Raw genomic sequence first — 20,309 nt, forward strand, 5'->3', positions numbered from 1 at the left:
ATAGCAACCAAAACTTCTTGGTGGGGTCCAAGTAGGAGTGGCTGCTCCTTGGTGACACTCAACCCAGAGCCATGATTAGGCAGGGAGCTTGAAACAGTTGCCAGGTTTCTGTCAAACTTCCTGATCTTCCTGACGCTTGAAATGGCCAACCTGGGTGAAGTTTGACAAGAACATCCCAAGACTTGGTGAGGCTTTGGACGTGGAGGGTAAATAAAAAAGGGAGTGTATATGCAATGTCAGGACATTCGGGAGGAACTGGAAAAGGAATGTGGCGTATTTGATATCTCTATGATGAGAGGGTCTTCCTCTCACCAGGGAATGGGCGTGAATCAGGATAACACAAGTACACCTGAGCCTCTGTGTCTCAAGTCCTCCACTGAGAATTTTCCAACTCGCATTCCTGTTAAGCAATAGACCTGGTTAACAATATAAGCTACCACACTGGGTTTTTTCACCTCCCTGTGGCAGTAAGTCATGCTACTGAATGTTTTGGTGTGACAGGAGGCCGAGTTGGAGGAGCGAAGCACAGTTGGAGAGGGATGTTTTTTGAGCTGTGATGTCAAGGTGAATTAATTAGCTGTTGTACACCCTACTAAAGAGACATGGGGAGAAATTACTTGGGGTTTTGGAGATGTGATGCAAGTTTGACCCTCCGTGTCTCTCTGTTACACATCTGTACAGTTGAGTTAGGATAAGAACTTATAAAATAGCAAAATTTTATTTTTACTATTCAGACACTAACAAAACAGGTTTAGAGATAGTCTTATAAAACGAGAACAAAAATCCACGCTTAAAACTACCTATTACTTTGATCATCTTGAAGACTTTCACTGCTATCTGTCTAATAAACTGTTACGTGCTTACATGACCATTTGGCTGGCATCTGATTCTTACCTTGCAAGATCGTTAGCCTGGGAATTTGTCATGGTTTAACCCCAGCCTGCAACTAAGAACTGTGCAATCGGTTGCTCACTCCCTGCTGGTAGGATGGGGGAGAGAATCAGAAGAGTAAAAGTGAGAAAACTTGTTGGTTAAGATAAAGACCGTTTAATAGGTAAAGCAAAAGGTGTGCACACAAGCAAAGTAAAACAAGGAATTCATTCACTGCGTCCCATTGGCCAGCAGGTGCTCCGCCATCCGCAGGAAAGCGGGGCTCCATCATGTGTAACAGTTACTTGGGAAGACAAAACGCTGTAACTCTGAACATCCCCCCCTTCCTTCTTCCCCCAGCTTTACATACTGAGCACAGTGTCACATGGTATGGCATATCCCTTTGGTCAGTTGGGGTCAGCTGTCCCAACTGCGTCCTCTCCCAATTTCATGTGCACCTCCAGCCTACTCGCTGGTGGGGTGGTGTGAGGAGCAGAAAAGGCATTGGCTGTGTGTAAGCACTCCTCAGCAAGAACTAAAACATCCCTGTATTATCAACACTGTTTTCAGCACAAATCCATAACATAGCCCCATATGAGTTGTGATGAAGAAAATTAACTCTACCTTAGCCGAAACCAGCACAGAATTGCTTTCATTGAGGCAGATTAGGATCTGTTGATGTGTAGCTTTGTGGACTCATTTTGTCCCTGAAGTGCCATTCAGATTCAAGCCTTCCCTTTAAGGATTTCCTGTGATTTATATTTGGTGTTAATCAAACATGCATACTTCTATCAACGGTTTATTGATTGTTCCCCATGTAATTATAAAAATGGCTATGTGCATAGGGTATGGCTGGATGGAATCATCATACAGGAAAGCAGTAAAAAAACTTCCCTCACACAAATTCCCTGCAAATTGATCTGTTGTTTTCTTTAGCTATAATTGCATTGGGAAGATTAATGTTCATTTGTATTTTGTAGTTTCCAGTATTGTTTGCAATGTGTTTGGAGCTGAGCATTTTCAATCATTTAGAATATTGAGATGGGGGGAGTTCAGAGTCTTGTCCACAGCTTTCTAGAATAAACTGATAAAGCATTACATTTTCATTGATATTGCAATCAAATGTATAATGCTGTTAAGCGCGCTGAGTTTTGAAAAAAATCACTGACACTTTTTACAGTAACTTGAAAGTATTGTCTTTTACTATGCTTTTTCTCACAGAAGAAAATAAAATTATTCCCAAAAGGTTATACAGGAAGCCTACATTTAATGTACTTTCTAACTTGGTTATTTAACACTTACTCTTTAAAAAACTGAGCCAACAGTTTGGAAACAGTCTCTCTTACCAGTACAGTCAGACTCCTTGTGACTTCCCTCTGATCGTGTTACACTTCCCCCTCCCCACCCCGCCCTCCGTCAAATTCTGTGGAAGTTTAGTCTTTGTTCCTTGTTAACATTTATGTTCTTTGGAAGTCATTAATTTTGTTTTCTTTAGCATTGGACATGCAGTTTCTGTTGCTCGGTTAATTTGTTGTGTGATAATGCCATCTACCTTGAGAGAGGGAATGTCTTACCTTTAATTTTCTGAGTAATGTGCCATAGTTCAAGAATGGACAGTACAAAACAAAGCTTTGTATAATTTTGCAATGGAATTTTATAGGTTTTTTTTTTTGTCAGGGTTTAACCTTTCAGTGTATTCAAGTCAGTTGGTCTTACTGAAGCAGCATTCTCCCAAATGTTGTGTTTTGTGTTGTGGAGACTTTGCTCAGGAGAGCCTTTGTGTCAGAATGACTCTTGGGTGAATACATAGCCCTTTGCAGCAGTGCTCTTTTCCGGGTAAATATCAGTAGACTGTTTCTCCCCCTTACATATTAGGATAGCTGGGACATGAGTATTGGTTTTGGTTAGATTAGCATATTCTTTTCAGTTTCTGGAGCAAAATCAATTACTAAATGAATGGGAAAAATAAATTGATCCAACAACGTGTGAGGTGGTTTTTGAATTAGATTTTGATACGTATGTATATCATCAACTGGCGATAGATGTGCAGTGTTTAGAGAGAAATTTTTATTCTCTTAGCATACATTTTAAAAAGAGACTCCAAACTGTGGTGCTCACTACAGCGGTGCCTCAGATTTCAACAGCAAGTTTCTGTACTTACTGGTTTTTCATGTAAGAAATGATGCAAATACTTTCACTATGCAAGTCTTTCCAACTATGAATTTATGAAAATAACTAGAGAAAACAGGTTTCGTTGGTGGTCACATATCTATCAATAGTGATCAGATGGTTAAAGAAATACTGATCAGTTTTTGTCTTTTGGGGCAAGTGTTTTGTATGAGTTGGCGTTTATCCAGAAAAGCAGGTAAATGGCTAGTGAATGGAATTAGGATGATTTTCTTCATAAATCACAGAATCATAATGGTAGCTCAGCTGTAAAGCGTGTTTTTTGAAGTTTGCATAATGGTTTGTGTGTCTCTGCTTTCTTCTTCCAGCTTGTATTGTAAATGTGAGTAGTGTGCTTCAAAACTTCTGAAACTTGTGATTTTGTCAGCCGCTTGAAGATTACAGTGTTTCACTTTTGACCCTCTTAAATGAACTGTGTTTCTGTTGTGGAAAAAATGCAGCTACCTGATGGGATAAAACTTTCTTTCAGTAAGTTTTTTTTTAACTGAGAGCTGCATATACTAGCATACAGATAGCTACCTGTATTTTATGCAGTTATTTAAAAGAGTGGGTGTGTTTCATTATGGTATCTGGGCACAGACTTAGCAAGTTGGTGGTAACGGTTCAGGAGTGAGTCAGGTCCGTTCGAGGCATGCCAGAGCTGCCCTCCCAGGCTGAGGAAAACCAGGTCGTGCAGTCTGGGGCCACATCCAGCAGCCTGGCTCTTGCTCGCTCCCTGGTTATCTCTTTTTGTGTGCTCCTTCAGTCCCATCCTTCCCAGTTGATCACCACTACTCAGATTGTATTGACATCTGCCATCCCCTTGGTAATTCTGTTTGCATGCCGAAGAGTCCTAGCCACCTTTGTTCTTCACTTAAAAGCTTCTCCACAGTTTTCATTACTCCTAGTGATTTCACCCCAGCCTTGGAGATAGAGGGGAGGGCAGAAATTGCAGAAGTATTGAGAGGATGAGAGTGCCCTGTAGTTTAGTACAGTTGCCTAAATAATGTTGTGGTTCTAAAAGTCTGTTTGCTGCATTTACTACTGCGGTTTTTCTGGTTTTCTGTTGATGCCTTCAAAGAAATGTTTCATGTATCAGCAGATCCCTTTCCTGAACGTCAACAGTCAGCTTCAAAGCCCCGTGTCCACTACTTCATGTGTACTCATGCTTAATTTGTCTGCCTTTTTACTGCTTGTTAGTGTCACTGGTGTTTCTCTGCAACTTTTGATAGTCTGTGACTTTGTCCTACCCAGAATATACTTGATTGCACAGGCGCAGTCCCCAGCACAAGTGGGACTCTATTGGGACTTCCCTCTATTATAAAAAAAAATGACTGTTTATTCAAATTGTTTGCTAGCTGTTTTTAAGGAGTAATGGATCAGGTTATTTGTCATGCAAGGGCCTGCTTAGGAGAACTTGCTTTCTTTGGAGGCTTTTGCGAGAGATCTTCAGTAAACGTCTTTTGGTAGTCCAGGTAGACTATATCAGTGATTTCTCATGTGCTTGAGGTTTTCAGAGGGCAGTAGACTGAGATGTGGCTTTTCCTTACAACAGCTGCATGGAATTATCTGTGTGCCCACTAATTCTTTTCTTTCAAGTAATTTATACAGTTTTTTCTGGTGAAACATTGAACCTAACTGATCTGCTGTTTCTTAATTCTTCCTTTGAACCCTTGTCAGAAATTCATGTTGCTTTTCCTGTCTCATATAAGATTGAGACTCTTTCAAGGGAGAATTCATGAATCAGTTATTAGTCTTTCATTCTTGAGTTCTGTTCTAGCACTTCATTATTTTTCATGTTGTGAGCTTGTTCTTTACCTTCTTATAAACACGCCTGAGGAGGATTCTGGTATGGAAGTCTCCATGATTTTTCCTCAGTGTGTAGATCTAAAAAGAGAAGGGGAGTGTTCTTTTTCTGTAGGGCTTTATCTCCTGTGAGTCCTTCTTTATGTGCTGATTGTCCTGGAGGAGCACTCTAATAAATCTGCTATTCCTTCTCTCGTCTGGAAAGGGCTGATTTTTATGCTTTTTCCTGTTTGTTTCTCAAACTTGATTGCTTTATTTTTTATATGTACATTACCAGCTAGAGCTTATGGTTACTCCCCCCAGCCCCTTTGGGTACCACTTCTGATTTTCTGAAATATATAATTTTACTTCGGATCATTTCCCTGACTTAACTATTTAGCCATGTTGCCATTTTTTCCTAGTTTGTTTAAAGACTTCTTTTACGTGAGGGCCAGCATGAATGCCTTACAGAAGCACGATCAGGAAATAATTATAGCAAATTGTTTTGGCTAAGCATTTGTACAAAAGGCTATTAAGGAAAAAATGAGCAAGAATATAAGCACAAGTTTTAAAAGCAAACCCAATATATATATATTTAACTCTTTATTTCCATATTTTATAATCCTGAATAAATTGCTGTTATTTTGCTTTAACTAGATTTGAAGAATACCCGATTTCTTTAAATACCCACTGTCTTAAAAATATCTATGCTAGATGAAAAACCAAAGTTTTCATTACTTGAGAGGTAACCAAGTCTCGCTTCTCTAGCCAGCCTAGCAGTAGAGCAAGTGGATTTGTTGGATGGACTATTTGATGGATAAGGAGTTGGCTGGTTGGCAATATCCAAAGAGTTGCAGTTAATGGCTCAATGTCCAAATGGAGATCAGTAACAAGTGGTGTCCCTCGAGGGTCCATATTTGGACCGATACTATTTATTATCTTTATTAATGACACAGACAGTGGGATTGAGTGCACCCTCAACAAGTTTGCAGATGACGCCAAGCTGAGTGGTGCAACTGCTGGAGGGAAGGGATGCCGTCCAGAGGGACCCTGACAGGTTTGAGAAGTGGGTCAGTGAATCTCTTGAATTTCAACGAGGCCAAGTGCAAGGTCCTCCTGCACCTGGGTCAGGGCAGTCACCAGTACAGTGACTGACAGTACCTCATCAGTACAGACTGAGTGATGAATGGGTTGAGAACAGCCCTGAGGAGAAGGATTTGGCGTTATTGGTGGATCAAAAATAAGACATGGGCCAGCATTGTATGCTTGCAGCCTATAAAGCCAACTTCATCCTGGGCTGCATAAAAAGAAGTGTGACCAGCAGGTCGAGGGAGGTGATTCTGCCCCTTTACTCCGCTCTGGTGAAACCCCAGCTGGAGTACTGCATCCATTTCTGGGGTCCCCAGCACAAGAAAGACATGGACTTGTTGGAGCGGGTCTAGAGGAGAGCAAGGAAGATGATCAGAGGACTGGAGCATCTCTCCTATGAAAACAGGCTGAGAGAGTTGGCGTTGTTCAGCCTGGAGAAGAGAAGGCTTCAGGGAGATCTTATTGAGGCCTTCCAATATTTAAAGGGGGATTATAAGACAAGTGATAGGATGGAGGTAATTAATGCTTCTAAACTAAAAGGGGATAGGTTGAGAATAGATATTAGGAAGAAATTCTTTACGATGAGGGTGGTTAAGACACCGGAACAGGTTGCCCAGGGAAGCTGTGGATGCCCCATCCCTGGAAACATTCAAGGTGAGGTTGGATGGGGCTTTGAGCAACCTGATCTGGTGACAGATGTCCCTGCCCATGACTCGGGGGGGGGGAGGTGCGGAATTAGGTGATCTTTAAAGGTCCCTTCTGACCCAAACCATTTTCTCATTCTAAGCGTAGAGTGATTCCTGGTTGACTATTAATAGATGTAGGGTATAAATTTGCTGAAGATACAGCTAAGAACACGTGTGCTGTGCGTAGGCATTCAGGAAGGTGTTTGTGCATGATAGCATATCTGTACTCAGAAAAGTGGGGGTTTTGTCCCTCTTTCATTTGGATTAAACTATGCTGGGGATATCTTTGTTTTATGTAGCTAAATTCTATTTAATACTAAAAGGTTGAGTTAAGAAATTTTAAGAAATGTCACATTTCTTAATTTTGTAAGCAGAACTTGAATATTAATTATTTCAAAGCAAGTATTGCATTAAGTGTTGCAACTGAAGTCTGCTACTTCAGACTTTCTCTATACACTGACAGACCTAAATCACCAGTTTTCCAAGTGAATGTACTTTTCAGAACAAAACTTATTTATAGGAAATTAAAAGCTTCTTGAAGACAATTAAGGAAAAATAATTCAGAAGAATAATTTTTTTATTGGCTTCTTCCAGGTACTAAATTTGGGATTTGTGTTTTCTTTTAAATGGCAGTTAAAACCTGGAAGAGATATATCCATTGTCCAAAAAGCCTATCTCTACAGAAGTATGTTCTTAATTTTGCTGTTTCTTTTGGTTCATTTTTTTATTTTTCTAGCTTGAATTTTATGTCCTTAAACCTCATGTGAAATTTGTCACTCTGCTACCTGGAATAAATGGGATGCCAGCAACAACCCATGGTATCCCGTTGTTTTTTGGCATATTCCGGAGTGTACTACTAAAATACCTGGCTGCACACAGCTGATGTTTCAGAATCAGTTGTGTGCAACTCTTCCATGTTTCCCAGCACCGTGTTGTGGCTTTCTTGGTGTTTTGAACTGCTCCATCCCCTTTTTTTCCTTGATCATTTCAAAGCTGATGAGTCAGCGGTTCTGACTCCTTATGGCTGTGTGTGTCAGGTGGAGGAGCTGCTGTTCCTATCTCTGCTGGGACTGTTTTCAGATTGGCAAGGTGGCTTCTTGAATTTAGGTTGATTTCATATTTGCTTACATATTTGTGAATTGTTTTTACTAGGATTTTGGGCATTGAGAGTCCTGACCAGGAATACCCAAACTGATTCTGCTAAGGCACTGCCTGAATGTAAGCAAAACGTTTCTGCCACTGTAGTGGCCCCAGAAGTAGTTTAGCTGTAGTTGTCCATCATCCAGCCAAGTCAATAGCTAGGATGAGTGACCCAGAGTCTGGTAAATCACCTGTGAGTAGCTGGAAGTTGAGCACTGAACTATGAGTATAAAACAGAGAAGAAACTGATTTGAGTCTCTTGATTTTCTGCCTCTTTTCTCCCTTCCCCCTGCGGTGGTAAAGCACATTTCTATATTTGAATTCTAGAAATGTATTGCTTTTTGTTGTATAAGAAGCACGTAAGTAATTCAGAGTATTTTGCAACAGCAATTAGTATTAGTGTGAAGTAGTAACGGTTGTTTTAAAAGTGCCTGTCTAGCTGTTAACTGGTTATAATTTCACTGTTTTAATGGAAATACTTTTAAGCTGAGAAGACAGATACTTATGCCTGGACAAACCAATTTTTTCAGTTTGTCTTGACAGCTATACAAAATTTTAGTTAAAACTGTTTTTGTCAGGAAAGGATAGAAAAAAAGCATCTCATGTTTGCAGGGAGAAGAAATCCCTGTCTCTTGGAAACTCAAAGAATACTGAAGAATATCTTGTTAGCTTCAGAGCGATAAATGATTATAACCAACTTGAGGAGCATGACCTGTATTTAAGATTGTCTAATCCTTTCCACTGTGTGATCCTGTTTACTGTTACAGTTTACTTTGTTAAATGTAAACAATTCTGAATTATGTTTTCTGAGCCAGTGGTTTGCCAAAAGTTGAATAAATCTCGGCAATTTAAAGATATTGTTAATATCAGTATGGATATTAATCTAGTTCAATATATTAATCTAGTTCAATAATTAATCTAGTTCAATATATTGAACTATCAGGGTGTGTAGCAGGAGAGGAGAGGGATCTTTTGGCTCTGTTTCTGTTTCAATGACCATTTTATGGAAAGACTCCAATTCTTCCTGTCTTTAGGGAGGAAATAAAAAATTGTCTATGATGGTCATTCCCATTATCAGGGCTCTATTTTTGAGCTAGTGTGCTACTAAATGTGTGTCGTAAACAAAATACAGTGTAAGTTAAGTCAAGAATATCCTTATAACTCATTTTACATTTTGTATCTGGTTGTCTTCTATGACAAGATGACTCAATTATTGGATGAGGGAAAGGCTGTGGACATTGTCTACCTAGACTTTCGAAAAGCATTTGACACTGTCCCCCATAGAATTCTCATGGAAAAACTGGCAGCTCATGGTCTGGATGAGCATACGATCTGCTGGATCAAGCACTGGCTGGATGGGTGGTCCCAAAGGGTGGTGGTCAATGGAGTTAAATCCAGCTGGTGGCCAGTCACAAGTGGTGTCCCTCAGGGCTCAGTGTTGGGACCATTTCTGTTTAACATCTTTATTGATGACCTTGATAAGGACATAGAGTGTATCATCAGCAAGTTTGCAGATGACACAAAGCTAAGCGGGAGCGTTGATCTACATGAGGATAGGGAGGCTCTACAGAGAGACTTGGATAGATTGGACCGATGCGAATGGAATGTGCTTCAACAAGGCCAAGCGCCGGGTCCTGCACTTGGGCCACAACAACCCCATTCATCGCCACAGGCTTGAGGAAGTGTGGCTGGAGAGCTGCCTGGCAGAAAAGGACCTGGGGGTTCTAATTGACAAGGGGCTGAACGTGAGCCAGCAGTGTGCCCAGGTGGCCAAGAGGGCCAATGGCATCCTGGCTTGTATTAGAAATAGTGTGATCAGCAGAAGTAGGGAGGTGATTGTCCCCCTGTACACAGCACTGGTGAGGCCACACCTTGAGTATTGTGTCCAGTTCTGGGCACCTCAATACGAGAGAGATATCGAGGTGCTGGAGCGAGTGCAGAGGAGGGCAACAAAGCTGGTGAAGGGCCTGGAGAATAAATCTTATGAGGAGCGATTGAAGGAGCTGGGACTGTTTAGTTTGAGGAAGAGGAGCCTGAGGGGAGACCTCATCGCTCTCTTAAACTACTTGAAAGGACATTGTAGAGAGGTTGGTGCTGGTCTCTTCTCAGAGGTAATTAGTGATAGAAAAAGAGGGAATGGGTTCAAGCTGCAGCAGGGTAGGTTTAGGCTGGACATTAGGAAAAAATTCTTCACAGAAAGAGTGGTCAGACACTGGAATAGGCTGCCCAAGGAGGCGGTGGAGTCACCATCCCTGGATGTGTTTAAGACTCGTTTAGATGTGGTGTTAGGGGATATGGTGTAAGGGAGAACTTTGTAGAGTGGGGTTGATGGTTGGACTCGATGATCCCAAGGGTCTTTTCCAACCTAAATGATTCTATGATTCTGTGATTCTTACGTATGAAAGCAGCAAATACTGGACAGTCCCTTGTCAGTTAACACCTAGGGTTGAAGAAGAAAAGAGCAGCATTTTGTTCAAAGCCATATATTGTGAATAATCAGGTTTTCACAGCAAGTAAATAGCCTTGGACAATGTAGTCCTGGTTCAGTGTGAAGGAAGGAGTTGTTTCCAATTACCACCTATCAGTCATAGCTATGAAGTTATTTCATGTACCGTTTTCACTGTGTAGCAAATTTCTCATTAATATCTGTCATGCTGGATTGCTTCTGCTAAGAGATGTATGTACTTAGTAAAAAGAATAGAGTTATTACTGCATCCGGGGAGAAAAATGTTGCAAAACTCTGCTACCTGTGTGCTGTGGCAGTTTTGGTGGTTAGATAGTAATGAAGATACAAAGCTGTGTTTAGAATTGAGAACCCAGCTGGATTTCTGCTTAAGCATTTGTAATACTTCTGATACATTGTTTCTCTGAGTTAAGACAGTGAACCAAGGACCTGTATACTTTTTTCAAGTCTGCTGTTTTCAGTAACAAAATTGCTACATGCTTATTCCCACTGGGCTGGATTTTTTTGTTTAATGGAAAATAAAACGATTTGATTCAGCAAGCATATGATGATGAATATAGTAAGTATTTGGTTAAGCTTCTGTTATGCTTCCATAAAGCTAGTCAAGTATATTTTTTTTTTTTGCCTTAGAAAGAAAAACTTGACGAAAGCTACTGTATTTGCATATTGTATGTATTTCCTTTGTAACTTCACCTGCAGGTTTCTGCTGTATTTAGTACTAATAAAACTAGGTATATAGTGACCATTGCAAAGAAAAATCTGTTATCTTTTAAGCATTTTTGATCTTGCAGTATATTTTATTGTGGGTTTTTATTTTTTCTTATATTGTTTACAACTCCAGAATATATTTCTGATAACTTTTTTTTTTTTTGGCAGTTGTACTCGCTAAATGATTATAAGCCACCCATTTCTAAAGCTAAAATGACACAGATCACCAAGGCAGCAATCAAGGCTATAAAGGTAAGAAATTGTCTAGCTTCTTTTGACTTCCTTTCCATTTCTCATCTGTGTCGAAATAACCAAATAGCTTAAAGAACTTGCCTCACAACTTTCCACCTCCCTTGTACAATTTCCAAGTTATGATCAAATGTGGCAGTGATGGGATTTTCAGGAGTGCAGCAGAAGGCTTACCTTGTTGTGTGACTTTCATTTGCTGGTTGTCATATGTGAGAAAGAATTATATCAACTTGACTCAGTCAGATCTGAAAGACAGGGTTTTTTCCTCTGTTTAAAAAGGACATTGCCTCAGAACATATGAATGAATATAAAAATACCATTCCCGTTTTCACCCTTCCCCCCCCCCCCCCGCCAAAAAAATGTAAGATATGTGTGCCTTTGGATCAATGTAATTGATTACATTTTATTTCATTTTTATAAATTCCTAGCATACCCTTTCATGGGTGTTGTTCATAGATTCGATTTTTTATGTTGCTTGAATACAAATTGTTCTTATATTTTAGCATTAGTTCACTAATTAAAGACTTTTCTTGCCACAAAGTAAAATTAATTGCCAAACAGCAATGGAGCAGCAGAAAACAGCACAGAAAAATGATGAAGGAAAGAAGTATGCCGTTAGTGTTAAGCATTGAAACAAATGGAAACTCAGTAAAAGCTGGAGAGGTGAAAAAGAGAGATAGGATAAAAGCAAAAAAGCCATGAACTTATGCTCTTCATACCTACATCGCTCTGCTAAGAATGTAGATACGTTTTCAGATAATGAAATCCATAGTGGTATTTTGTGTAATTCAGAGAGGGAATAATTTGATGACAGAAAAGTGAAATTCACCAGCTTTCTTCAATAAGAGAAGTCTAAATAAATTAAAGTCTATGTGTTGCAATATAATGAAAATAATAAAAACTTGTATTGAACTTAAACAAGTAGTAAATGGTTCTATAAATTAAAGAATTAAATGATACCAAAACGTTTTATCATGTATTTAACTTGGAAATCTTGCTTACACTCATCATTTCAATAACGACATTTAATTTTGTATAGCAGTTACTGAGTTGATACAGAACCATTGTGATGATACATGAGATTTAAAAAAAAAAAAAACCCAAAACAAAAAATGGGCCAGTTTTAAAGAAAAAGTATTCAGTAGATGCTATAAGGTCTTCCTGTACTCATGTTTTTAGGTTTTTAAAGTGAATGCTTAGAAAATAAATGAAATACAGAGAAGTGCTACCCGTAGTAACATTAGGCTAACATCTTTAGTCATGTACAATGAAATAACCATTTCCTTTGAAGGAACAATTATATTATTCTCTTTCTCTTATCTATTTCATGATATCGAGTATACGTATCTTCAGGTTTTCTCCTCAATTGAAATATTATTTTATTTTCCAGTTCTACAAGCACGTTGTACAGAGTGTAGAGAAATTCATTCAAAAGGTAAGTCAGTCATGGGTATTTTGTGTTATCACTGAGAAAAATTTCCTCGCTTTGGATTACAGAATATTGAAGACCATTGAGTTTTACATACACGTATGGATTAACATTATTGTCATACATTAATCTATTTCAGCTTTTGGTCACATTCAGTTTCTGCTAGTAATCAGTAACTGATTGTAACCCACGTCACAGAAAGACAAATACTTTGACCTCATTTTGTAGTTGTGATATAGTTTGATCTGAATGACTGTGGATACTGTTTTAGGACTACTTCTATATGTATTAATTTAATGTTAAAAGAGGCTGTCAGTGTAGCCCTTTTGAACAGCTCACAGCAAAAGAATTGACAGTGGTTTGGCGAGTGACAGTTGCATTTGCTTTTCTGCCAAGGGAAGATGAGCATTCAGTCTCATCTTTTGTGTAGCAGGAGATGCAGCATTTCAGTTGGTGGTTCCTGCTAGCAATTAAAAAAACCCAACAACTTACATAGCTAGACCGGTACTACTTTTTGGGAAGATGCAATATAAATTTAAAGATTCTGAATAATGAAGTATTTTATTGCATTATGGGGTTTTTTTGCAGTAGCTACTTATTCTTGGGTAAAACTGCATTTTACTTTTAGTTGGAAATGCAGGGATTCCAATTTGTGAGTCTTTCCTCCTTGTCTGCATTGTACCTAATTGTTGAGTCGATCATTTTGGTACTGAATTTCTTCTCCTTTTGTAAATAGGAGTAAATTGCGTTCTTCTTACTTTTGACAAACAAGTTAGAGAAATTAGTCTGTTAATATTGCAATGTTGGATGCAATTTTTCTTCTGTTGTCCATTTTCAAGAAGCAGTCTAGATTGCTCTCTGTCAGTAACCTATCCTCCTCATTACCTTTTGTTCTTTGGTGCGCAGTGTATGCTGCAGTGCCTTTTGACAGTGGTTAGGCAGTGTAAACAAGGTTCAGCTTCAGCCTGGTGCTTTTAACTATCTCAGAACAGTTCATGAGTGAACTATTTAGGTACTAGAACATCAGTTCTATGTGGAAAATGTGCCATAGGTATGTTTCGTGGCGGTAGTGAAGACTAGTAGTATACTTTACCATCACTGCTAGTGTTTTGAGAAGTAGTTGTCTTTTGGGGCATCACCTTTGACTTCCTCCACCTCTAAGAAAAGGGATCACAGTCCTCTTATCCCTCTTTAATTCTATAGGTGGACATAGGAGGATGAGATCAGGTGTACATCTTACCCATCTCTGTTCAGTAGCATTTTGCAGTTTCATGTCCTGAAATTAATCTGAAATTGCCTGAGTTCCAAATAGTGCTTTTTAGTTGCTGTGGCTCTGATAAGAGTATGGGTTATCTTCACACATTTGTGTTCACTGCTCAGTACTACTTGATAAGGGAGTTCTGCACTGTTCATTGCTGGTTAGATGAGGCAGATATATGTTGTAATTGATAACCTTGTTAATGATCACTCTGGATTAGATGTTTCCCTTTGGTGGGCTTGATGTGTTTTTCAGTATTTCATGAATGATTTAGTGAAACACGCAAATTACTGATAACATCAAATAGCAAGGTCTTATTTTAGTAGAATCGGAGATAAGCAGATGAAAGCTAGCCATTTGATATTTATGGACTTGAGTTGTGTGTTTGAAAGATAATTGGATTATTTTTCTGGAAGCAATCACTTCAAGGTGAAGCTCAAGACTACTGAATCTTCTGTTAAAATCTGCCATATGCTTGTCCGGAGTAATGTCAGTGCCATCTCAATTAGTTTACTGTTGATTCTTTACGACTACAATATTTCCTTTCTCCAAAATTAATCACGTGAGGTTAAGGAAACTTCAGGTAAAATAGTTGCCTGTGACATTCTTTGTTTTGTGATGCTTAACTCACTGGTATATTGTTGTTTTTCTTGACTTGTGGCAAAACATCACTTTAGGTGTCAAATGCCCACGTTTCACGCATATAAGGGTATTCCACTGTGAGAACAAGACTTGAATAGTTTCTTTGAGTAATCAAATTATTTTATTGCTGAGACTCACTCAGAAAAGAAGTGAGTATTTGTTCTGTAAAAGCTCTCTCATCTGAGATCAGGGATGCACAGCCTCACTGCTGCCGTTGTAATTATTCTTTATTTAATTTTTTTACTTGTATTTTATTGTATTTTTTTTAACCATCTGTATTATTATATTAATTATCATCTTTTGCTTTCTGTATGCTCCATGGTTTTAAATACTTCACCTAACATACTTGCTGAGTTTTCTTATTAGATATCTGTGGATTTTATTAATTTGAATATTGTGAAAAGTTGCATACCTGTCTATTCTGTATGCAGAATACTCTTGTTTTTTGTAATAATGTAGCTAAAATTTCAGTAGCTGCAATACATTGAAGTGCTTCTCTGGAAACAGTGTATTATATCCAATTAGATTTTAATTTTGTAAGCTTAATAATGTACGTTTATTCTTAAAAGGATGCCACACACATTCTTAAAAATAAAGAATGCTGTACTTAACACTGAACCATGTTTAGGGCCTAAATAAATGCTTCATCAAGGCTGCAAATGTTAGCAAATCAGCACTTTTCAAAACAGGAAGTTTGTGTCTAAGCTACAATAAAATTAATAGTCTGAGGAGTTTGTTTGGCACTGTATTAGAGATTATGAATTTAGAGTGTTGCATAATATGTTTATAGGTTACCTGAACCAGAGAGGGAATGTGTGTACTTTCCTGTGTTTTCCATAGTACCTTGCGTGATAAGTGTGTACAACCAATATTCATGAAGTGAATCTATGTCACAGTATATTCTGGTGATGATTTCATTGTATTTCTGTACCACTTTTCATTCTGTCTTAAAACTGGTTGCAGTTTTTAGTTGTTAAGTAAGTAAAATTATCTAAGTAATAAGTATTGTAGTTAGCAGACATGCTTTATAAATACCACGTTGTTTGTAAATTACGCAAGTTTTCCAGAATTCTAAAATAAGGATCACTGCTATATTCTCAACTAAAGAGATGTTCACATAAATATGTTTTTGTTCTGGCAGGGTGAGGATATACCACGCACTAATTACAATGATGTAAAATAAAGTGTGCATTTAAAAAGGATATGTGGTTCATGTGCTAATTTTTAATAGATAGAATCTAAAAAGTTATTTTTTTAGTGGTAGGAAGTTGATTTTAAACCATTTACGTATTTGCAGAATACATACAGATGTGATATTTTGAACATTAAAGGTTAGCTTTTTCGTGATAATTTCATTTTTCAGGTCAATTTATTAAATAGAGAACATTTTAGTAATACTTTGACCCATTTAAAAATTAGAGAGGACTGTTTGTATTTACTCTGCCATTAGTGGTTTTTGTTATTTTCACATATGCATTTTTTAAACTATCATTCTTTGTAGTGCAAACCAGAATACAAGGTACCTGGTCTGTATGTCATTGACTCCATTGTGAGGCAGTCCCGGCATCAGTTCGGACAAGAAAAGGATGTGTTTGCTCCAAGATTCAGCAATAACATCATCAGCACTTTCCAGAATTTGTACCGTTGTCCTGGGGATGACAAGGTAAACCACTTACAGATTTTTCTAATTAAAACAATCTTCAGTATGTTATCTATGAAGAATAAAGATTTTGGTCTCACTTTCCACTTGCTATAGTGGACCTAATTATAGACTTACACATTTATATGTATGTATTTAATTTTGCTTGTATGAATGTAGGGATGGGGGAAGACATGTCCAATTAGATGAGTTAGACTTTTGGAAAAGCTTTCAGGAAAACTGTATGGATTTTGATTAATGTATTTTGATGGGAAAAAATGAAGCAGGCATGTGGTAGGACAGGGAGTTGTAGTCGGTCTTTTATTGTCTTCCCCTCTTCAGCACGTAGATGAGCAAGCAGGTTTTGTATGGTGTCAAAGAATAAATATCTTTCTTGGTAGTAATAACTTAAGTACAAACTAGTGTGTTTTGGACTGAAAAAGCAATAGAAAAAGAGCAAAGAATCTTAAAAGTTGTTTGTCTGTCTGTCTTTGACAGGCCTAATAAGGCCTAACTTGAATAGTTTGACCCAGTAGTTCAGCTGTTCTCTTGGACCACAGTAGTCAAGATCACTACCAAATTATCTTTATAATAGGTTGGCTGGAAATAGCAGAGAGTGCAGGCAGTTTAACTCCCTTCATGTTTGTCACTGATCCTACAATAGCTAGAGTTTCTTATTGAATTGAAAAATTTCAAAAAGATGGGAAATGCTAAGGTCTTTATCTCCACATAAATTTGTGTAAGAGAGTCATTAAGTGAAGTAGTAAGTGAGGCAGGACACCGCAGGAAGAGAAGGACAGGTTATTCTTTGAATAGTCACATGCATTCCCATAGCTGTATTTTTCAACCAAAGATCTGAAAACCCAAGGCATCCATGGAAGGCGATTAAGGCAAGTTCAGCCACTGCAGATCTCCTGTAGCTGTCTTAGGATTCCTGCCTTTTTAGAGGAGTTAGGACCTCTGTGGGAAGATATGTCAGGATCTGCACATTTTAAGTGGTTGGAAAAACTCTGCTATGGATGTCTGTCTTCTCTTCTGCAGCTGAGTTCTGAGGTGCTGCTGAACAGGTTAACTATGTTAAATGACATTTTTCCAGTCTGGTTTTAGGTTATCTGCATGAGCAACTTGTGCTGCTTCTATTCCACAGTGTTTTATGTATATATAGGCATGATAGTTAACTTATTTTTTTCTTTGTTTAATTGTATTCCTTGAGCAGTATTAGGTTGTTTTGCTTAATAATTTAGCTTACTACTCTGGGAAATATACTAACACAGAAATAGCCTGACTTTTTGGAGAAGGAGAGCTGGCACAAGGATGGACTCAAGTACTCAGTTAGTTTCCGGCTGTAAAAAAAATGCAGTAAGTTTATTGTAGGGTAAGAAATAGTGCTTGTTATCCTGTGATATTTCAATGCATGGCAACTAATGTACGCATTAGAGGTGTTTGGTATGAAGAGGGATAGTAAAAAACATAGTCTCTTTGTGGTCTGTAAAGCTCCTATCAGGTTCATTTCTAGCATGTTTGTCACCTCAGTTAGGGAAAATGTATTTTGCAATCTGAAGTGTTGCATATGGATTCAGTATTACAGGAAAGTCTTTGTCCTGTGAAAGTAGGTACCATATATTTGACCCAGCAAAAAATTGTGCTGTCAGGGATACCAAGGTATGTACCTGTTTTCTTGTGTTTTGATGTTTAATCTGATTAAAGGGCATAATGGAGAAACACAATCAATATCTTTATATGAGCAAATGTGGGTTTTGTTTTGTTTTAAAATCAAGCAGAAGTACAGTAGCATTTCATTTAAAGTAATAATAAACCCGCCACGGATTTCTTCACCTGGCTCATCCGTGGAAAGTGCAAGGGGGAGATAGGTACTGAGGCACAGAAATAGTTTTACATTCCTGTTCTGGATAGAAGAGGAAGGTTAGAGCCTCTGATGGACTTGGCAAGGGCTGCCTTATAAAACAAACTTTCGAAGAAGAAAGGCTAACATACTTCAATTCTGAATGGAAACCTTCGGAAATTTCTTTAAAGAAACTTTAAATTATGTCTTCCATGCAGTGAAAATTCAGCACTCTCTTTACTAAAGTAAAGTATCCTCTTGGAGTCTTGGGCAAACAGACTTTTTTATTTTGGTTCAAATGCTGTGGTTAAGTACTCTATGTTCATGTTGTATAGAATTTAAATAATTATACCATCTTTGTGACAGTAAACACAAGATCCTGTGAAGAACTTTCTGCTCTGTATAATACTTTTGTCAAATAAGCAGGTGTCTTTTTCTATCAGGTATTTCTGTCCAAGTTTTCAAAATAAAGCAAAGTCTTGCCTTTTGATAGAAATGAAGCTTAGAAAATAAAACATTTGGGAGCAGATCGAAACAGTGAAATAGAACTGCAAACTGAAAAATTAGTTACATCTAACAGGATTATATGAAGTCTTTAATTTGGATTTCTCCTTCCCCTTTATCCACATTATTTAATATTGCTGTGTAATTTCAACAGGCAGCGAATTGCATTCCTGTTTAAATTCCTCACTTCATCAAGAGACCTTGCAAAATATTGAGCTACTTTTCTAATAAAAGTATTTAGCAGTGTTGTTAGTATATGCCCATTTTTCAGTGGACATAAATAATTTGGGTTCATAGGTAAATAAGAATTGCATTCATACATGTTGACTATAAAAGTTTAGGAGACTAATAATTCCTTGTGTAAATTATTAGTAATGCTTTAAAATGCTTCCTTAAAATAATTTTCCTTCCATACCGTCTTCCAAGAGTAAAGGTACAAAAAGCCAGATGCATTTGTTTTGTTTTAATGTATTTAATATTCTGTTGAGAGAAGACCATCACTATGTGCATAGTGTGACTTCACTGTTGCCTAGGGTCAGCCTCAGGTTCGTAGCTTGGACATCTCTGGTGTGACCCAGTATAACTGTTCTAATGTTTCTTCCCGTTTGTAAACCTAAAGGTGCTTCAATCGAGACAGATTGACCTTGCTAGTTAAGAATTCTGTAATTGATAATAACAAGAAAGATAAGCATGACTCAGGTCTTCTGTTATCCTTTCTTCATTTTAGAGTAAAATTGTTCGAGTGCTGAATTTATGGCAGAAGAATAACGTGTTCAAGAGTGAAATTATTCAGCCTCTCTTGGATATGGCAGCAGGAATTCCTCCTCCAGTTGTGACCCCTGTCTTGCCCAGCACTACAGCTGCTATGAGCAACAATACACCAGGTAAACAAGACCAGGTTAAAATCATACTTTGAATCAAAACACTTGTGTCAACTTTGGCGTATTGGTTTTTAACATGATGAAAAATCTCACTGGTTTCCTTTGGACAAGTCAAATGAATGCTAGAAAGAAATACATTATAGGCAGCAGCTAGATCAGGGAAACAGCTAAAACAAGAGGCAGCTGCTTGTGTTTACTTTCCAAGTGTATATTACAAATATTTTCATATTGAGTAACATTAAGACCTAGTTTTGCACTCCAAAGTCAAAACAGTGCATCACTGACAGAGTTAACCCAACACAGCACTTACTACAATTTTTGATAATCAGTGGTGTCATGATTGAGAGAAATGAAAGAGAATACATCAGTATCTTTTTTGCTATCTATAGGATTGAGCTTGCCAGATAATGTCAGATAATGTTCCTTTACTTTTGCTGGCCAACAGACAATGATTTCGAGGGGAAAAAAACCACACATTAATGATATAAGCTGCAGCTAATGACATACTTCCCTCCCCTTCAAATCTGAAGTATGTGGGCCACAAATTGTGCTGGAGAATCATGTGGGCAAAAAAACTGCTCGTGGATTATGTCCCTATTTACCAAATGCTGTTATTGTACATGCAGACTTGATCATTTTGTGCTCTAAGCATCTTCATTACTTAGTAGGTAGATGGCAGGAAACTGGCTTTTCAACTTCTTTTGCTTTGTGAAGATTTTTTCATTCAAAGTTGGGATTTTACATGTAGAAAATGTTTTTTTGGCACATATGGGCCTGCTTTTGTCACCCACCTTTTGCCAATCCCCTGCTGGAAAGACGCGAGATGGACAGATCCACCTTATTCTTCATTGGTGTCTGTAAATATGTGAAAGTTCCAGCTCTTAGATTGGACTTACTGCATCTTCTAGCTCAATATTTTTTATTTTCATTACTTTGATTACTTTAAACTGTTGAAA

The 20,309-nt window shown here is 38.0% G+C and overlaps 1 protein-coding gene across 6 annotated transcripts in view; it reads left to right on the forward strand.

Annotated features, from left to right (window-relative positions):
- Positions 1 to 20,309, forward strand: part of SCAF8 (SR-related CTD associated factor 8) — a 173,427-nt gene that overhangs the window by 14,880 nt on the left and 138,238 nt on the right. For all 6 annotated transcript variants that reach the window (XM_063329371.1, XM_063329373.1, XM_063329372.1 and 3 more), the window contains exons 2-5: positions 11,077 to 11,160; positions 12,548 to 12,592; positions 15,988 to 16,149; positions 19,200 to 19,356. In XM_063329371.1, coding sequence (XP_063185441.1) covers positions 11,077 to 11,160; positions 12,548 to 12,592; positions 15,988 to 16,149; positions 19,200 to 19,356 — 448 coding nt within the window. The remainder of the gene's footprint in view (positions 1 to 11,076; positions 11,161 to 12,547; positions 12,593 to 15,987; positions 16,150 to 19,199; positions 19,357 to 20,309) is intronic.

Source organism: Chroicocephalus ridibundus, chromosome 3 (genome assembly GCF_963924245.1).
Source record: "Chroicocephalus ridibundus chromosome 3, bChrRid1.1, whole genome shotgun sequence".
Taxonomy (NCBI): Eukaryota; Metazoa; Chordata; class Aves; order Charadriiformes; family Laridae; genus Chroicocephalus; species Chroicocephalus ridibundus.